The 20,945-nt window shown below is 39.9% G+C and overlaps 1 protein-coding gene and 1 pseudogene across 2 annotated transcripts in view; one reads left to right on the top strand and one right to left on the bottom strand.

The window, feature by feature from the left end:
• Nucleotides 1-12,706: 12,706 nt before the first annotated feature.
• Nucleotides 12,707-13,059, top strand: LOC107180795 (annotated as a pseudogene).
• Nucleotides 13,060-19,966: 6,907 nt separating this feature from the next.
• Nucleotides 19,967-20,945, bottom strand: part of SATB2 (SATB homeobox 2) — a 218,691-nt gene continuing 217,712 nt past the window's right edge. Inside the window, exon 11 of one of the 2 annotated variants that reach the window (XM_042995010.1) lies at nucleotides 19,967-20,038. In XM_042995010.1, the coding sequence (XP_042850944.1) occupies nucleotides 20,006-20,038 (33 nt within the window). In that variant the 3' untranslated portion in view covers nucleotides 19,967-20,005. The remainder of the gene's footprint in view (nucleotides 20,039-20,945) is intronic. The other variant, XR_006220874.1, reaches the window with a different exon arrangement.

A 20,945-nucleotide genomic window follows, 5' to 3' on the forward strand; every position in this document is an offset into this window, starting at 1 on the left:
CCTCCTTATGTTTCTATAGCAAACAGCTGCACAAAATAAACAGTGAAAAATCACACAGTATACAGACTCTGCAGAGCTTAGATAAAGAAAGCTACAAAAGTGAAGAATTCTTTCACAATTTCTAACACACAATACAGGACAAGAGGAGATTATACCAGGCGTTACACCACCAGGTCTCAGAGCTGCACAAATGATTGAGTCTGATTCCAAGGTCTTCCAGATCTTGTGATTTAGGCATTCTGCCATATTACTCAAACTATCCTTGTAATATATACATTTATACCATGTCCTTTTTGACTACTCATTCAAGGTATAGCATAATAAATCAGAGAAATTTAATTGCAATTGAGCATAATTGATACACAATTTTTTAATAAACTCAAATGAAGAGATAATCCCCTGGTATATTCTTTCTTTTTAAATAAGCAGTAAGAGAAGTATATGCCTAACACATTCTAAATGAGGCATTTTATTACAGCTGAATTATTATGAAAGGCTTCTTTTCATGTCCTCATACCGGCTTCAAACAGCAAGGAATCTGTGGCTCACTAATAAATGCATGATAATCACATGTTTTCTTATTTTCTAGATGACTTCATGGATTACTTAATTTTAAATGTCCTCTACACTTAAAGGTGACTGAAAGCCAAATACTGCAATAACATGGAACAATGCATTCTATGGTTCATGTACTATGCTTACTTATAGTGAGATGCTTTGAAATATCTAAGAAACCTAGAAAATGGGAAACCTTATTGAAACTACAACTTTAGTCTTGAAACAATCAGGCCACAAGACCCAGTGCTGGTTGAGGTGGTGCTCATAAGCTTAAACTCCCCTTCCCATCTCCAGTCATATGACTCCTGTTCCTTCTCTTGTTGTTCTTATTGTTTTATCTTCTACTTATTTTATTTATTTTTTTCTCTTTTTATGTCTATGCCTTAAGATTGCCTGCCAGGGGATTCTTAAGCATGATATTCTCCCTTGTGGCCACTTCAGCTAGAAAAGATGGTGAAGTTGAAATACTTTGATCCTCTGCCTCTTGATTCATTAATTTATCCTTTCATTCAACCTCTACAGCAAAACTGTACCCTGCCATGACACGTATGTGTAACTATTATCAAGTAAGTAAGCAGCCTCAGTGATCCTACACAACTGAATGGCCAGACGGTCCAAAGGTCTGATGGCTTGTGGATGGCCATTGCGTCCTGTGTCTTCACACGGTCTTTTCTCTGGGCCTCTTTTAGACAGTTATGTGCGTGATTCAACTTTGTGTCCCCATATACCTCACCCCATGCCTGGCACACAGTAGTGGCAAATGAATATACATTAAATAAATGAATTTACACTTTCCTAGGTGCTTTTAAGCTCAATGAAGCCTACTGATTATTCTGTCTTCCTCTTTAAACTGTTTCTTCCTTTAATAGTAAAATATTTAATTTGGCCACATTGTAATGGTTAGTTTGAGCTCCTTCTTTCATATCCTATACTGATAAATTAGTATCCATGTATTGTGAAGTCTGATGGTTTTTTAAAACTTTTCTTCTTTCTTATATATAAGTCAAGTTTTTAGGGCTTTTTATTGGTGTTTTTCTATTATTCTAGTTTAGGGGAGGAGACTGTATTGTCTTGATTTTTACCAAATATACATATATTTTTGAAGACCAGACTCACGTATTTGTGTAAGTCCTTTTCAGCATATATTGTAAATATTTGGCAGACGACATCCCAATAGAAATTCTTACATGAATTCAATGGCTATTGACCATTATAAACCCAGGAAAATCATATTGTTCTATGTGGCACGTTGTTAGAAAGGACCTAAGAGAGCTTTAACTAAGGGGCCAGGGACATTACTATGCATTTGTCTATTTAACCTTGATTCAAGCAATAAGAGCATTATAAGCATTTCTATGGAAGCTCAACCACCCAACATAAAGCCTAGTAAGATAATAATAAAAATCCTCATCTATCTCTACAGGCCTCTTAACACCTGCCACCCAGCGAAGATTCCTGTGGTACCCAACTCCCAATTCCCTCCTCACATGCTTATTGTCGCTTACAACAAGGTCCATGAACCATTCTAAAGATGCTGTCCACCCTTTACTATCCTAGACAACCCTAAATTGTGCACAGCTGAGCCATCAGCAGCTAAGGAGAAGGTTCAAAGAATAGCTATTCATGGTAAAGCCACAAGATGCAACATGAGGACCAAAGGGCATCCAAAGAATGAAGCCGCAAAGAGCAGACTGTTGGAGTGAGGCAGAGAGGCTCTTGAGAGAAAAGGAAACTTTGAGAGGGCACTTTTACAAAGGATTGAGACAAGTGACCCTGTTTATCCACACAGAGGATTGCTTCCTTTAATTAGATTTCTCAACAGGAAGAATTTGTGATTCTGAGGACATCACAAAGGGCAGGTAATATTCAGATACATCTCTTAAGCCTCCTGAAAACCTTGGAGTATCCGACTATAAAAGCAACTTTAAAAAAAAAAGAAGAAGAGGAAGACAAAGAAGAAAGAAAACCCTGAGAATTTGTCAGAGGCGGAATTTCTGCCTGTTTGCATTCACCCAGATAGTTTCAGTGTATGTAGTTGGTATTTTACTACATCTAACTGTATATTGAATTCCATGTGATGTGTTTTTGAGGAATACAAAGTAGTTGTTCAATGATAATAGTATTCAAACTGCACCCTTCCTTCAAAAAATGTATGTGCCACAACAAAACCTGAGTATAAGTCGAGCACAGACCTAAATGCTTATGATTTTACATGCAGTCCATTGAACATTAATCATTCCAGTGACAATAATAGTAATCCTTTATTTTTATTACACTTTACAGTTTAAAAAGTATTTGGAGCAGGTGAGTTTCATTTAAGAAACAATATTTAAAGGAATTTCACAAAATTTTACAATGATTATATCTGATGGTAAAAACATGTTTTTTAATAAAAAATGTTTTTTTATAAAAAAAACATGGAAGAATTTAAAGAAGATAATTAAAAGCACTTTAACACCACACACACACACACAGAAACCAACAATAAAATGTTGGTAAATTTCTTTTTCAAGCATATCTCATATAATAAATTATATAAGTATATATTATAAAACACACACACAATATATAATTCGATTACTTGATAATCTATTATATGAGGTATTTAAGCTCCAATTATTTGCTATTATTAACTATAATCCCCATGCTGTACATCACACCCCAGGGATTATTTATTTTCTACCTCCAAGTTTGTACCTTTTGACCATCTTTACTCATTTTATCTGCCCCCACCTCCCACCTCAGGCGACCACCAATCTATTCTCTATATCCATGAGCCCAGGAGCTGAGCTCTTTTTTGGGGGGGATTCCACATATAAGTGAGAAAGTGAGATCATAGCTATTTGTCTTTCTCTGTCTGATTTATTTCACTTAGCACAATACCCTTAAGGTCTGTCCATGTTGTCACAAATGGTAAGATTCACTTTTTTTATGGCTGAAATATATTATTCATATAATATTATTATTTATATATGTTATATGAAATAAAATATATATATATTTCTATCTCACATCTTCTTTCTATCACAGATATCTATATCTCACATCTTCTTTATTCCTTCATCCATCAGCGGGCACTTAGATTACTTCCATATCTTCGCTATTGTAAATAAAGCCGCAATGAACATGAGGGTACATGTACACTTTTGGGTTAGTGTTTGTGTTTCCTTTAGATGTATACCCTGAAATGGAATTGCTGAGTCATATGATAGTTCTACTTTTAATTTTTTGAGGAAACTCCATGCTGTTTTCCATAGGGGCTGCATCAATTTATATTCCCACCAACAGTGCCTAGGGTTTCCTCTTCTCCACACTTGTTATTTCTTGTCTCTTTTATAGTAGCCATTCTAACAGGTATGAGATGACATTAGACTACAAGTTCTATAAGGGCAAGTCTCATGCCATTTACTATTCGAGCCAACACTTGATGATAAACCCTGGACCATTTTTCTGAGAGCATATACTAACAGGGGCTTCCAATTGTAAATCCTCCCTCTGTCTCTTTGAGATGTATGGGTGGTATCTCCTGAAACTTAGGAGTGTCTTTCTCAAACACCTTCTCAAATCCATTCCTTTAAAATGTAATCATCAGCACAGCAAAGGAAACAATCAGAAAAACTAAAAGGCAACCCTTGGAATGGGAGAAGATATTTGCAAACGACATATCAGATAAAGGGTTAGTGTCCAAAATCTATAGAGAACTTATCAAACTCAATACTCAAAAAACAAATAACCCAGTGAAGAAATGGGCAAAAGACATGAATAGACACTTCTCCAAACAAGACATCCAGATGGCCAACTGACACATGAAAAAATGCTCAACATCACTGATCACCAGGGAAATACAAATCAAAACTACAATGAGATACCACCTCACACCAGTCAGAATGACTAACATTAACAACTCAGGCAACAACAGATGTTGGTGAGGATGTGGAGAAAGGGGAACCCTCCTGCACTGCTAGTGGGAATGCAAGCTGGTGCAGTCACTCTGGAAAACAGTATGGAGGTTCCTCAAAAAATTAAAAATAGAACTACCCTACAGCCCAGCAATTGCACTACTAGGTATTTATCCAAGGGATACAGGTGTGCTGTTTTGAAGGGGCACATGTACCCCAATATTTATAGCAGCACTATCAACAATAGCCAAAGTATGGCAAGAGCCCAAATGTCCATCAATGGATGAATGGATAAAGATGATGTGGTATATATATATACAAGGGAGTATTACTTGGCAATCAAAAAGAATGAAATCTTGCCATTTGCAACTACATGGATGGAACTAGAGGGTATCATGCTAAGTATCACGCTAAATAAGAAAGACAAAAATCATATGACTTCACTCATATGAGGACTTTAAGATACAAAACAGATGAACATAAGGGAAGGGAAGCAAAAATAATATAAAAACAGGGAGGGGGACAAAAACATAAGAGACTCTTAAATATGGAGAACAAACAGAGGGTTGCTTAAGGGGTTGTGGGAGGGGGGATGGGCTAAATGGGTAAAGGGCTTAAGGAATCTACTCCTGAAAGCATTGTTGCACCATATGCTAACTAACTTGGATATAAATTATAAAAAATAAATAAACTATTAGATTATAACAATAATAATAATAAAATACACATTATAATTTTTAAAAAATAAAATAAAAAATAAAATGTAATCATTGGGACATATAGGGCCTGTGTATCTCACCTCTGTAGGAGGATAGAATCCCAACTTTGATAATTGCCAGCTAACAGACACAACTGGCCAAATCAGCATTTACACTAACCAATTCTTTGTAATTTTTTACTTCCCCTACTCTACTGAGCCCCCACTCATCCCCTTCCTACTCCCTCATTCTCTTTAAAATGCCAGGTCAACCCTGTACAAATGAAGTTGAGTTCAGTTCACACTGGGCCCTCTCCGCTCTTGCAATAATATATTTCTATTTAAAATCTGTCCTTATCAGAAAACCTCCAAAAGCATGAAGGTTAAAGAACACCCTACTAAAGAATGAATGGGTCAACCAGGCAATTAGAGGAGAAATTTAAAAATATATGGAAACAAACGAAAATGAAAATACAACAATCCAAACGCTTTGGGATGCAGTGAAGGCAGTCCTGAGAGGAAAATACATTGCAATCCAGGCCTATCTCAAGAAACAAGAAAAATCCCAAATACAAAATCTAACAGCACACCTAAAGGAAATAGAAGCAGAACAGCAAAGGCAGCCTAAACCCAGCAGAAGAAGAGAAATAATAAAGATCAGAGCAGAAATAAACAATATAGAATCTAAAAAAACTGTAGAGCAGATCAACGAAACCAAGAGTTGGTTTTTTGAAAAAATAAACAAAGTTGACAAACCTCTAGCCAGGCTTCTCAAAAAGAAAAGGGAGATGACCCAAATAGATAAAATCATGAATGAAAATGGAATGATTACAACCAATCCCTCAGAGATACAAACAATTATCAGGGAATACTATGAAAAATTATATGCAACAAATTGGACAACCTGGAAGAAATGGACAAATTCCTAAACACCCACACTCTTCCAAAACTCAATCAGGAGGAAATAGAAAGCTTGAACAGACCCATAACCAGCGAAGAAATTGAATCGGTTATCAAAAATTTCCCAACAAATAAGAGTCCAGGACCAGATGGCTTCCCAGGGGAGTTCTACCAGACGTTTAAAGCAAAGATAATACCTATCCTTCTCAAGCTATTCCAAGAAATAGAAAGGGAAGGAAAACTTCCAGACTTATTCTATGAAGCCAGTATTACTTTGATTCCTAAACCAGACAGAGACCCAGTAAAAAAAGAGAACTACAGGCCAATATCCCTGATGAATATGGATGCAAAAATTCTCAATAAGATACTAGCAAATCGAATTCAACAGCATATAAAAAGAATTATTCACCATGATCAAGTGGGATTCATTCCTGGGATGCAGGGCTGGTTCAACATTCGCAAATCAATCAACGTGATACGTCACATTAATAAAAGAAAAGATAAGAACCTTATGATCCTGTCAATCGATGCAGAAAAGGCCTTTGACAAAATTCAGCACCTTTCTTAATAAAAACCCTTGAGAAAGTCGGGATAGAAGGAACATACTTAAACATCATAAAAGCCATTTATGAAAAGCCCACAGCTAACATCATCCTCAACGGGGAAAAACTGAGAGCTTTTTCCCTGAGATCAGGAACGCGACAGGGATGCCCACCCTCACCGATGTTGTTTAACATAGTGTTGGAAGTTCTAGCATCAGCCATCAGACAACAAAAGGAAATCAAAGGCATCAAAATTGGCAAAGATGAAGTCAAGCTTTCACTTTTTGCAGATGACATGATCCTATACATGGAATATCCTATAGACTCCACCAGTAGTCTGCTAGAACTGATACATGAATTCAGCAAAGTTTCAGGATACAAAATCAATGTACAGAAGTCAGTTGCATTCTTATACACTAACAATGAAGCAACAGAAAGACAAATAAAGAAACTGATCCCATTCACAATTGCACCAAGAAGCATAAAATACCTAGGAATAAATCTAACCAAAGATGTAAAAGATCTGTATGCTGAAAACTATAGAAAGCTTATGAAGGTAACTGAAGAAAATATAAAGAAATGGAAAGACATTCCCTGCTCATGGATCAGAAGAATAAATATTGTCAAAATGTCAATACTACCCAAAGCTATCTACACATTCAATGCAATCCCAATCATAATCGCACCAGCATTCTTCTCGAAACTAGAACAAGCAATCCTAAAATTCATATGGAACCACAAAAGGCCCCGAATAGCCAAAGCAATTTTGAAGAAGACCAAAGCAGGAGGCATCACAATCCCAGACTTTAGCCTCTACTACAAAGTTGTAATCATCAAGACAGAATGGTATTGGCACAAAAACAGACACATAGACCAATGGAATAGAATAGAAACCCCAGAACTAGACCCACAAACGTATGGCCAACTCATCTTTGACAAAGCAGGAAAGAACATCCAATGGAAAAAAGACAGTCTCTTTAACAAATGGTGCTGGGAGAACTGGACAGCAACATGCAGAAGGTTGAAACTAGACCACTTTCTTACACCATTCGCAAAAATAAACTCAAAATGGATAAAGGACTTGAATGTGAGACAGGAAACCATCAAAACCCTAGAGGAGAAAGCAGGAAAAGACCTCTCTGGCCTCAGCTGTAGCAATCTCTTACTTGACACATCCCCAAAGGCAAGGGAACTAAAAGCAAAAATGAATTACTGGGACCTTATGAAGATAAAAAACTTCTGCACAGCAAAGGAAACAACCAACAAAACTAAAAGGCAACCAACAGAATGGGAAAAGATATTTGCAAATGACATATCAGACAAAGGGCTAGTATCCAAAATCTATAAAGAGCTCACCAAACTCCACACCCGAAAAACAAATAACCCAGTGAAGAAATGGGCAGAAAACATGAATAGACACTTCTCTAAAGAAGACATCCAGATGGCCAACAGGCACATGAAAAGATGCTCAATGTCGCTCCTTATCAGGGAAATACAAATCAAAACCACACTCAGATATCACCTCACGCCAGTCAGAGTGGCCAAAATGAACAAATCAGGAGACTAGATCCTGGAGAGGATGTGGAGAAACAGGAACCCTTTTGCACTGTTGGTGGGAATGCAAATTGGTGCAGCCACTCTGGAAAACAGCGTGGAGGTTCCTCAGAAAATTAAAAATAGACCTACCCTATGACCCAGCAATAGCACTGCTAGGAATTTACCCAAGAGATACAGGAGTACTGATGCATAGGGGCACTTGTACCCCAATGTTTATAGCAGCACTCTCAACAATAGCCAAATGATGGAAAGAGCCTAAATGTCCATCAACTGATGAATGGATAAAGAAATTGTGGTTTATATACACAATGAAGTACTACAGGGCAATGAGAAAGAACGAAATATGGCCTTTTGTAGCAACGTGGATGGAACTGGACAGTGTGATGCTAAGTGAAATAAGCCATACAGAGAAAGACAGATACCATATGTTTTCACTCTTATGTGGATCCTGAAAAACTTAACAGAAACCCATGGGGGAGGGGAAGGGAAAAAAAAAAAGAGGTTAGAGTGGGAGAGAGCCAAAGCATAAGAGACTCTTAAAAACTGAGAACAAACTGAGGGTTGATGGGGGGGTGGGAGGGAGGGGAGGGTGGGTGATGGGTATTGAGGAGGGCACCTTTTGGGATGAGCACTGGGTGTTGTATGGAAACCAATTTGACAATAAATTTCATATATTAAAAAAATAAAAATAAAAATAAATAAAATAAAATCTGTCCTTATCACTTTAGTGTCTGGCTTCATTCATCTCTGACAAAGCTTATCCTTGTCTTCTCTATCATTTCAGCTACTATTAGTGAACCAAATATCCTAACAAAGGTAGTTATAACATGATTCTGTAGAGTTTTATAACAAGGGTATCAGTCAACTGGCATTTTGCGTGTGGTTAGATATTTTCTTGCTTACGTCCCCCCAGAAGCATTGAGCTTACATGTGGTTATAAATTGAGTAACGCGTTAGACAACTATTTCCATGCATGAAACCCCAGTGGCCATTAAAAGTTATGAAGATTTTCTAGCATGTGCCTCAAACTTTACTATCAGTCTCTTCATCTGTGCCAAAAAAGTATATTATCTGTTCCAATCGAAAAGATACCAAATATCAAGACCATCTTTTTGAAGTTTTTCCATATTACATATTCCTTGTTTTCTACATCTGCCTTTATGTTTTAGCTGTCCACTGAAACATAGCAATAAATGGCTACCCTCAGCGGATGCCAACAGAGTATCACGACCTGTTCGATCTGTTCGAGGTGCTCCATGTGCTTCCTCTCAAAACCTACGACAACACAGTAAGACTGCTGTTCTCAAAGACAAGGAAACTGAGGCTCAAAGAGGCTCAACCAATTGCCAAAGATCACAGAGCCTGTAGATAACGGAGCTGTGATTTGAACATGGATTGTTTGACTTCAGAGTCTGTGCTTCACAACCTAAGTGGATATAGTCATACATAGATTTTTGGCTCTTTCATATTTCTCATCTTTAATAACTAGCATGCAGTCAAAACAAAAGTGAATATGAAGGAAAATTATATACAGAAGAAATATTGTAATTATAAAGAAAGAAAAGAGAAAAAGAAGAAAACAGTCAAGCTGTGGCAGAGCAAACTCCAAAGCAATCAAGAGGCTTCTACACCCCTAGTTTTCTTTAAAGGAGATGTATTACATTCCTTTGAAACTCTTGCTTTGGAATGAAGGTGGCATACTGTGGGGAGACCAAGGAAATTAAACTTTTTTAATCTTATTGATTCCTATTCCTTTCATTCCATCTGTTTCCTTGGCATGGCAAAGGGGGTGACGATCAATGCAGAGTAAGTCGGCTCTGTCAGTCAGAAGATGGGAGCTGACAAACCAGACACAGGCTTGGGAAGGCCTTCCATGAAGGAAAGAATCTGTGCCAGATGACAGGACTCACGGAGAGTCTGACAAAATGTTGCAGACAATCAGGAAGCGTCTGATCCAGATTTCATAGATAATAAGCAGACTCTTTCCCGCGTGCATGCGCATAGATTTGAATATTTCTGGTCAAGTGCCTCATTTTTGCATAGAACAGGAAGTAAATAGAACAGTAAAAAATAAAATGAAAGGGGACCTGAAGGAGGGTCAAAAATAAAGGAACGACAAACAATTAAATTGGTATCATACAGAAACCTTGAGTATTTGGGTTCATGGTTTATAATATAATGGTGTGAGGGGAAAATGCCTCATAAGTTAATATTTCTGCTATCATTACGAGAGCACAAACACACTGGATTTCAGGAGTTTTCTAATAGATTAGAATCTTCTTTAAAATCATATAGCATTCAGTTGCTGTTCTACCGTACAGAGCATATTTTGCCGTTTCTATAAAGTTGTCTCCAACATAAACTCTAAAATAGCCATTAAAAATGATGACTTTTGCACATGAAAGAATCTGAAGCAAATCCCCAGACAGCCTTGTGATTAAATTCTATTAAGAGATATAAATTCTATATGTCCTTAAGAGCTTCATGCAGAAGGGGCTTCTACTCTGGCAGAGAAAACACTAAAATGGAAAATCAGTTCATCACGGGAAGTTCATTTTGTTAGGAGCCAGAAGACCCATATATGGCAAAGCTGGAAAATGAATCAGTTTTACCATTTTGTTGCTCTCCTCTCCTCACCCTCCCTGTGAAGCTACTATCATCAACAAAAGGCATAATGTTATCTCTTTGCCTGCTTTCTCCTAGAGTTGGAGACTCTCATCAAAACAGATAAGAAATGTCAAAAACCGTAATCCTCTGAAAGCACAAGACTAATTTAGAAAATCCGCAAGTGCATAATTTGGTTATAAACCCCTTGATCAACCCTCACAATTTAACTGTTATGGGTTGAATTGTGTCCCTCAAAAGAAGATGATGGAGTCCTAACCCACAGTACCTCAGAATAAGACCTTATTTGGAGATAGGGTTTTAACAGAATGAATGAAGTTAAGATGATGTCATTAGAGTGGGTCCTAATCCAATTTGATGTGTGCCCATATAAAAAGGAGAAATTTGGATGCAAGGAGAGGTGTCACATAGAGAAGATACCACGGGAAGAGAGAGAATATGGTTCTTCACAAAGAGAACATGATGACCTATGGCCACAGAGAAAGGCTTGGAGCAACCCCTTTCCTTACAGCCCTGAAGGAGCCAACCCTGCATTTCTCAACCTCAGAACTGTGACACAATAAATTTGTGTTGTTTAAGCCATGCTGTTTGTGGGACTTTGTTATGGCAGTCCCAACAAATGAACATAGATTGTAGTATTGGGCAGTGGGGTGCTGCTGTAACAAACAGCTAGAAGCATGGAAGTACTTTGGAATAGGATAAGTAGAAGCTGAAAAAGTTTTTAGGTGCAGAAGACAAAAATGCCTTAATGGCCTTGAAAAGAATGTTGCTAGAAACATGAATGCTTGGGGCACCTGGGTGGTTCAATCAGTTAAGAGTCCAACTTCAGCTCAGGACATGATCTCACAGTTCGTGAGTTCGAGCCCTGCATCGGGCTCTGTGCTGACAACCCAGAGCCTGGAGACTGCTTTGGATTCTCTGTCTCTCTCTCTCTCTCTCTGCCCTTCCCTGGCTTGTGCACTCTCGCTCTCTCTCTCTCTCTCTTTCAAACATAAATAAACATTAAAAAAAAAAAGAAGAAAGAAAGAAAGATGAATGCTCACTGTGGAAACGTGGAGCATGGTATTAGAAACTAGAGGAAAGTCGGTCCTTGCTAGAAAGTGGCAGAGCACTTGGCTGGATTGTGATCCCTGGAATGGAAAGTACAACTTAAAAGTGATGAACTTGGATATTTAGTTGAAGAGATTTCTAAGCAAAGTGTTGAAGGCACAGCTTGGTTTCTCCTTGCTGCTTATAGGAAGATGCAAGAGGAGAGAGATAAATTGAAGAAGCAAAAAGGAACCAGAACTCGAAGATTTGGAAAATACTCAGCCGATCCATGTTGTAAAAACATGACAGCATGCTCTGGAGACAACTCCAAGAGTGCCACTGGATAACCATTTGCCACAGAGATTAGGCATGTGACTTGTGGATCTAAACACCCATCTCAGTAGAAATAGTGCCAGCCTGGTCTGAAGGGGACAAAGTCAGGACAAAATGAAAGAAGGCTGTCAGACTTCTGGGATTCTACTGGCAGGAAATGGGGTGACAGACCTATCCCACAATGAACATGTGTTCATGTTCAAGATAGGGAAGAATGCCCCAAAGGCAGTTCAGAGGCCCAGAGGGCAGGCTCAGGAGGTGGGGCTGTCTCCTCCTTGGTGCCAGAGGGCAGGGCCACCTCCTCCATTCCACATGGCAAAAACCAGCCTCCTGTTCATTTTCAGCTCCCCCGCTCGACTTCCTGGCTTCTGTGGTCTCACTTGCAGTAACCCAAGTTCAAAACCTGTCATCAGTGACCCCTTTCCTTTTACTCATACTCAATTAGGCATCTGGTCCCGTTGATTCTTCCACTCTTCACAATCACTGCTGTTGCTAAGGACTGTACTTTTAGTAATAACATGCATTCTTGGCTCTCTCTGCCATCTTTCCATGCCACAATAGTGGTGCACATGAATGTCCTAGCAGATGTTCTCAAGAGCATTAACAATGCTGAAAAGAGAGGTAATGTCACTTTCTTATTAGGCCATCGTCCGGTTTCTAACTATGATGATGAAGTATGGTGATTGATGATCACAAAGCTGGGAATATTGTTGTGAGCCTCACAGCCAGGTTAAACAAATGTGGAGTGATCAGTCCTAGATTGGATGAACAAGTCGAAGATCTAGAAAAATGGCAGAATAATCTGCTCCTGTCCTGCCAGTTTGGTTTCATTGTACTGACACCCTCATCTGGCATCACAGACCATGGAAAAGTAAGACAAAAACACACAGGAGGAAAAACGTTGGGATTCTTTTTCTAGAGATATAATACATATGTGCAAATACAATGCGTTAATGGGCAAAAAAGAAAATACATTCTTAACTAGTTTTATAACATTGTGCTAAGAACTTTATGTGACTTTTTTTCTTTAATCCTTATAACCATTTAATGTGATGGTGCACTATTCATATTCATTGTATAGGTAAGGAAACTGAGGCTTATAGAGGCACCGAATAACATATATTTGCCCAAGGTCACGCAGTGAAGAAGAAGCATCTGAGAAGCAAAACTTGAACCAGATCTTCTGGAGCCCTGAATCACACTCTTAACTGACACACTCCCTCCTTTAAACATCTCTATTTGTTTCTTCCTTTCCACTCCACAGTTGCCAACATAGTTTCATAACCCCTTTTATTCATAAACCATTACCTCACCCTTTTATTACTGCAAAAATCTCCTTGCATTTCTCCCTTACTCCAATCTATCCTCCTTCCAAATGGTCTTTTTTATCTCATATGAAAAAAAAAATTGTCTTCAAGTTACTTCTTAGTTCAAAGACTTACAGTGACTTCTCATTGCCTGTAGGACAAAGCTGAAATATCACAGACAGCTATTTCATAGTATCTTTACTCATAACAACACATGTTAAAATCTTGCCCACCTACAGGTGCCTACGTGGCCCAGTTGGTTAAGCATCAGACCCCTGATTTTGGCTCAGGTTGTGATCACATGGTCATGAAATCGAGCCCCATGACAGGCTCCATGACGGGCTCCATGCTGGGCATGGAGCCTGCTTGAGATTCTCTCTCTCCCTCTGCCTCTGCCCCTCCCCTATTTGCTCATGCTCTCTCTCTCTCAAAAAATAAATAAATAAATAAAATAAAAATCATGCCCACCCAAATGCCCAGACTCTTTGTGAAAATTTACCTATTAAACTTCTATCTGAGCATTTACTAGACAAATGCTTACAATCCTTGAAATTCTATCATTTTTAATATTCTTCTAAACCAACCTCAGGTTTAATATGCCAACCACAGAGCCTATGATCGTCATCTTCCCTCAAAAGTTCCTCTCCCAGAGTTCTCTGTCCATCTGCAACTACTCAACATTCACCTGAAACCTTATGCTGCTTTTGACTGCTTCTCTTCACCTTATCTGCTGCCAAATCCTATTTTTTGTTCTGCCATTAAAGGTCTCTTCGATCTGTCCCTTTCTCTCCATTGTCACTATCTCAGGGTCTCATTCATGCCCTTTGGACTTGAGAACATAAAAGACCTACCACTAGATTAAATTTCCACCCTAAAATGAGCAAAGATTGACAAGCCAGAGGGGCCAGAGGAAAGAGACTTGGGAGAGAGATAACAGCCTGCTTGGAAAGAGCTAGGCCTACAGAGAATGAAGGAAAGATAATAAAATCCAAACAGTTGGCATAGGGGTGAATCATAGGAAGTGCTAAAAGCTTAAAGATGAGGACTTTGAGGAGAAGGAAAGCCAAGGTGGGAGAGAGGTGGCTGTGATTAAGAATCAGTTCCTTTTTATTTACTTTGGAGGACAAGCAGAGTTTGGTATTCAGTTTAAGTCACATTTTGGCTATTAATATTGTGCCTCTTTGACATAGCTGTATTCTCTGAGCCAAGGTAGAGAGTCATTCTAGCTCTATCTTCTCTACAGCTAGCTCTTGAATGTCTACTACAACTACTTCTGCAAGGCATTTCAGGCTGTGAACCAACAGCTCCAACCCACCAACTGGCTCTAGCTCCCTCGCCCCGCCTGCCCCATCACTGTGCCCCCCAACTCCTTCTGGCCCAGTCACTGTGCCCCACCCCTGTTCCCTCCTCACCATCCCCATCACTGGTCCCTTCCCCCTCCCCACAACCCTCTCCAGCCCCATCACTGCATCCTGCCTCCCCTCCCTGCCAGACCATCACTGTGCTCCCCCTCCCCACGGCTGGCCCCATCACGGTGCACTACCAACAGCTTCCTTCTCCATGGGAGTCATTACCCATGCTCTTCTCCTCTGAGACTGCCTGCCTCTCAAAATCTTCTCCCTTTCCTAGAGTCTAAGGAAAATGCCACCCTCCCCAAATGCCTCATCTGGAATGCTGTTGCTTCCTGCTTTGAACACAAACAATACTTAGGTTTAAAAAAAAAAATTAGCTCTGTTTCTTTTCTAGCCCTTCTTGTCTCACACTGGGATATTCACCTGTCTTAGCTTCCCACTACTATGTACACAGCCACGAAGGTAAGGGATAGGTTTGCTTATCTTGCCACATCTAACCAAATATTGTACGTAAGTAGATCTCCCATACATATTTATCAAACTCAATGGCTTTTAGTCCCACCGGCCTTCTTTATGTTTGCCCCTATTAGGCAATGAGAGTTAGGTGAGTTTCCACTACATTTCTGTGTGAGAAAACTTCTCATGGAAAATGTTAGCCTCTTTGTTATAGATGAAGCATCAATTAAAAAGCACAAGGTGACACAGTCTGACCTTAGAATATATCCTGGGGCCCAGACCAAAGAAAGAGACAAATTTAAAGTTGTACAAACCAAGAGTGGGAGGACTGTCTATACTTAGTGACTAGTCTGTCAGAGTGAAAAACCTCAAGTGGGTTGTAAATATAGGGTTGATTCTTTGGGAGATTTTTCTTCTATTTGCTGATTCAGCTCCTACAATCAAGAGATTCTGTTGTTGTTCAATTTTACTTAAGGCAGACTAAATCAACTGATTTCATGTTTACTCCTGAGTTTTGTTTTTCTTACCTTGGCTAAACTCTGTGTTTTACAAGGCCCTCTTCAGTTTCCATGATCAGAAATATGCTTTCATCCTTTAATTTTTTTTTAAGTCATCTACTTCTTTGCTTGTGTCTTCTATGGAACACCAACTAATTTGTTACAAAATGTATTTTTTTGTTTTGTTTTAATTTGCAGGAATCCACAGGACTCTTGCCTTCTAACATTCTGGTTGGTGATATTGATGGATTTTCTTCCCAGCATTCATTAGGGCCCACTATGAATTCATGTCTGCACAACATTTAGATGTCTCACTGGTTGGTATGAAACAGTTGTTTAACATTTTGTATTCCCAAATATATCAGTGTAACTCCTTTCATGATTCTCATTCCTTAGAAATAGAAGGTAATATTGAAGGCATATCTTTCAAAGGACTGCTCATTTCAGAAAATCCAGTCTACCCAGTGTTTACTTACGTATGATGACCTTAAATGGGGAAATTAGCAAAACAACAATGATTAAAGTTTCCCAAGCATTGATTGGGCAGAGATTTTAAAAGGCTTTCTCCTAGAGCTACATGATATGGTCATTAGGCTTTTAGGGGAATAACTAGAAGATTAGACAAAACAGACCAGCACTCCCCTCCACCAAAGTTCCAGGCTAAAGAAAGAAAAAGAAAATAAAAGAAAAGGAAGAGCTCTTTTGGGTCCACGATGTGTTAATTACCAACAACCCATATTCTTCTTGAACAGTTTCTGACTTCCCCACCTTTCAACCATCTCTCCAAACTACAATCTTCCATACCTATGGCTTTGTTTTTTGATGCTCTATCCCTACTGCAGGCACCCACATATGCGGACACACATATGCACACGCATGCACACATTCACATACACACAGAGTTTTTCTTTCATATTTGGCTTTGCAGAGGGGTCAGAGGAAAAGGGAGGAAAGACTTAAAAAAAAATCCTCCAGTAAGTTTGATCTAAACAAAATGGTTATTCAAATGGGTCTCCTACTAATTTCACAAAGATGCGTGATAATACCCAACATATGGCTTTAACTATGTTTTTTAATATTAGAAATTGAATGCACATTTTAAGACACAAGTTTTGCTGATATGCTGTTGATAATATAGGAGAACTATTTTCCATTTGTTTCTAATTATCTTAAAGACAGCCTGGGGATCATTTACCCATGGTTTAAGAGCACTCAGATAAGTCCACAGATGCGACAGGCAGGCCTATGTGTCAGCTACTGCAGTGGGGCTGTGCGAGGGTGGTTTAGCAAAGACTATCTTCTTATGTCTGAAACCACTAGATACGGTTCCTAAGGTCAACCAGTACTGAAAAATAAAATCCTTCCTTTGTCAACATTCTTAGGGTGTGGGCTCTCGAGCCAGACTGCCTGGCTCCGCCATTTAACTGGCTGGGTAAACTTGATCAAGTTAGTTAACCTCTCCTTGCTTCAATTTCCTCATCTGAGAAATGGGGATGCACCTACATCATATGACCATCATGAGGATTAAAAACCCAGAATGGTGCCCAAAACATAGAAAGCGCTTGATACTTGATCTGGCACCAGTTTAACTCTCTCCTTCTTCTGTCTCTGCCTCCCCGGCCCCCAACTCCTTTCCCTGAATCTTGCCACCGAGATTTCTTCCAATTCTTGCAACACACTCTCCCTCACCTCTCCTGGAACACTTTCTCCTCTTCTGGGTAACTTGTGTTCCTCCTCAGGTCTCAGGGCAGACAGCACTCCAATCTGAGTTAGGTGGTCCTCACCTGTGTGCTCACAGCTCCCCAGGTTTCTACTATCATGGGTATATAACATACCATTTTAATACATATTGGTATAGCCCACTGGACTGTAAGCTCTGAGGCAGGAATTGAATCTGTTCTGGTCATTGTCATTATTCCCACCTTGCGAAAAAGTGCTTTACGCTGGAACTAACTGGATTTTTTCTTTGCGAACAAACAAAAAACCCTCCTCTATCGGTGTACTCATCTAAAGTAGATCATAATACAGAGGAAGTAGGGGGAAATTACATGCTTCCTTGAGAGCATTTTTAATATTAATTCTTCTTGAGACTTTTTGACCCATTTCAATCTGAAAACTCAAGTGTTTGTTCAGCGCAGGGACTCACACACATACACGTGGGCATGCACACACGCACGGGTGTGTCCGTACACTCACTCCCGTAACTGCTTCTTTTCCATTTCGTACTTTCTCTCCTTCAGGAGGGGTTATTAGAGCTCCTGGATTTGTCTTTCTTATTTTTTATCCCACCTTCTCACTCATGAGTTTTATTTCTTCCACTTTGTTTCTTTGCTATTTGCTCGAAATTGTTCTTCCATGGGAGCTTACAGATCACTCATTTTGTTTCAGTGGGATGGGTTCTTTCTCCCTTCCACTGGCGAACTGTTCCGATTTGAAAATTCTGGTTCTGCTGTCTGGTTCTAGAGCATTTCCCAAAGCATTGCTAAAGCAATCCTCCTTCTTTTTTGTTTGTTGTTGTTGTTTCAGTTCTCTTCTTTCTTAAAATATTCCCCCATGCATGGCAGCTCAGTATCTCATCTTCCAGTGAGACCCCTTTGCCTGCTCTGCCAGCTCATGTCATGGAGTAGGTCCGCCAGTAGCAAGCGGCTCAGGCTTCTGGAGCCAGGGCAGGGCGAGACTGGCGGACTGTGGGAAATAAGGGTGGAGTTTCTCCTCCAGGAGGCCTCTCGTGGAAGTGCCAGCAGGCGGCAAGGGCCTCTGTGCTGACAGCAGGGGCCTCCTGCAGTAGCCACTGGGTCTGCCTTCTCCTCCCAGGGCCTGGCAGCAAGGTTCCCCGCCACCCATGGCACTGGAAACATTAGTGCCCTGCACCTGCAACCCCCTCGGCCCCAGGTCCTGACCTTCTTCTTAAGGATCCCAGATCTAGAGCGGCTGAGTTTCTTTTCAAGCTGAGTATATCGTGTGGGGGTCCCAGGGGTAAGACGGTGGTCATGGGTAGTGTAAGGCTGCCATTTCCTCTTTTTTCTTTCAAAATTATCTCAAGGGATGAGAGTCCGTGAGGACTATGACAAAGCTTTCACTATTAAAGAAAGCTTTTTTTACACTCAAAAAAGTTGAAATGTTCAAAGCTAAAACAATCAGTGAGGAGCAATGCCCAATTTTTAAGAGAAAACTACAAAATTAAAACTCCTCTGAAGTTTAGTAAGATATCCTGCAAGACACCCAAATTCATATGGGAAAAATTAGCCTCAAAGCTTGATGTACTCTTTGAAATACAGTGTGGCTGTCCTGAAACACTGACTACAGACGCGGTGCGGTGATTAAGAACACAGACTTAGGGTGTGTTTCTTTCTCTCTTCGCCTCAGTTTTATCATCTGTAAGAGGGAGTTAATAATAGTACTCACCTCGCAAAGGTTTGTGAAGATTAAATGAGCATTGACTCACTTGGAAAGGGTTTAGCATAGTACCTGCTATAGAGTAAATGCGACAAAAGTGTTAAATAATATAAAGTAGAATAAGATAAAATAAGTATAAGATCGGTAGTTAAAGCTGTGAACACCATAGCAAATTTTGATATCCGGGATGTCATGGAATTTTTTTTAATCCTTTAAAATGATCTTTGCCATCAAAACAGGTTCACCATTGCCTATTTGAAAATGATGCTCTGATAGACGTGACACAGACTGTGGCACCGACAGTTCTGGAACGCCAAGAGTTTCCAACGAGAGGAAGGGTGAGGAAAGAAGTGGAAAGTATCAGTTTAAAATGTTTATTCGGGCATATGTTTTCATTGGAGTCCGTTTTCAACTTTATGGCAGAATCACACAGTCTTTCTATCAATTATCTAATATCAGAAATAGCCTGAAGTCTCACGTGTTTTAAGGGTTGGTATACTCTCGAGACACAGCGGAGGTATATTTTCCAGGGCACCTGTCCCTAAGCATGCCCCACACATTCACACGGTTGCTAACACTCTAACAGACATGCGGATACAAGGCGACCAGCCCGCTGCCCCTTTCCTACCTCTATAGGCACAAAGATGAGAGGAAGAGGAATTAATTATCAGGATCTGAACAATGACAGAAATGCCCCAAATCCTAGCACAATTAAAATTTTTTATTATAATAAATAACGAGCGCTAACATTCACAGAGGCACCTTGATGCCCACTTTACGTGCATTATGTCATTTGATTTTCCAATAAGTAGGGTCTATTTTACTTCTCTGATTACCGCTCAGCTCTCCGAGGTCTCTCAGGTTAGCTGTATCTTTCCCACTCCTACAGGCTAGGAAAGAAAACAATGAAGTCCATTACTTTAGTTTTAATAAATTCGATGAGCCAACTGACAGCAGAGTTTTGAGATAAAAATGTGTTTTTGATCTGTGCAGAAGAAGGGTGTTAGGTTGCAAGGCATAAATGGCTGACTACGAACGCTGAATAAGCTTCAATCAGCTGTATAATTCACGCAAAACATTCAGCTTAATCCAGACAATCGAGGACAATGCGGGATTTGATCCTCCTTGATCCAGAGTGGAAGCATTGACTCCTTACATTTACTGTCAGCCTTCTATGTTACTTAATGTCATGAGGAATCCAGTTCAAGGATAATCTTTTGGTAACATTTTTTCGAGAACAGCTGAGGCTCATGCATTCGAGAGAAAACAAATGCATGTGACACGCAGAGCCAGGGAGGAGGTTGAGTCAACCGCAAATTTGGATTTTCAAAGCTACACCATTGCCCAGGTCTTGACCCTAACCTTCTGTCTCCCACTGGCAAAGAGAACCAGAGTGTTCTGCCTCACATAACACGAGAAGCCACTCTTCTGTGTGAAATTCCCCATCAATTTTGCAGAGGTTTTCTGCCATTATCATAGTCCAGGTAGGCAGTTGTCACGAAGCATTAGAGCTGAAAGAGGCTGACAGCATAACTGCGGGCGAGCTCAGGGCTTAGCCGGGTCCAGCACCTGCCGCCTGCTCAGGCAGGAGTGTCCTCTGTCAAGACACAGCCTGGCACGAGGCTTCAGGAATCACTTTGTATCAGTGCCCTTCATTGACAGCATGCTGGAGGGCAGCCTGTCTAGCAAAAGCAGGACAGAAACCTTTGCCAGCCACCTGCCTGCCCCCATATGGTGGCCATTTAAAAACCCGTCACTTTTATAAAGAAGCTCTCGAATTATTCATTCATCAAGTGC

The sequence above is a fragment of the Panthera tigris genome, chromosome C1 (genome assembly GCF_018350195.1).
Source record: "Panthera tigris isolate Pti1 chromosome C1, P.tigris_Pti1_mat1.1, whole genome shotgun sequence".
NCBI classification, from domain to species: domain Eukaryota; kingdom Metazoa; phylum Chordata; class Mammalia; order Carnivora; family Felidae; genus Panthera; species Panthera tigris.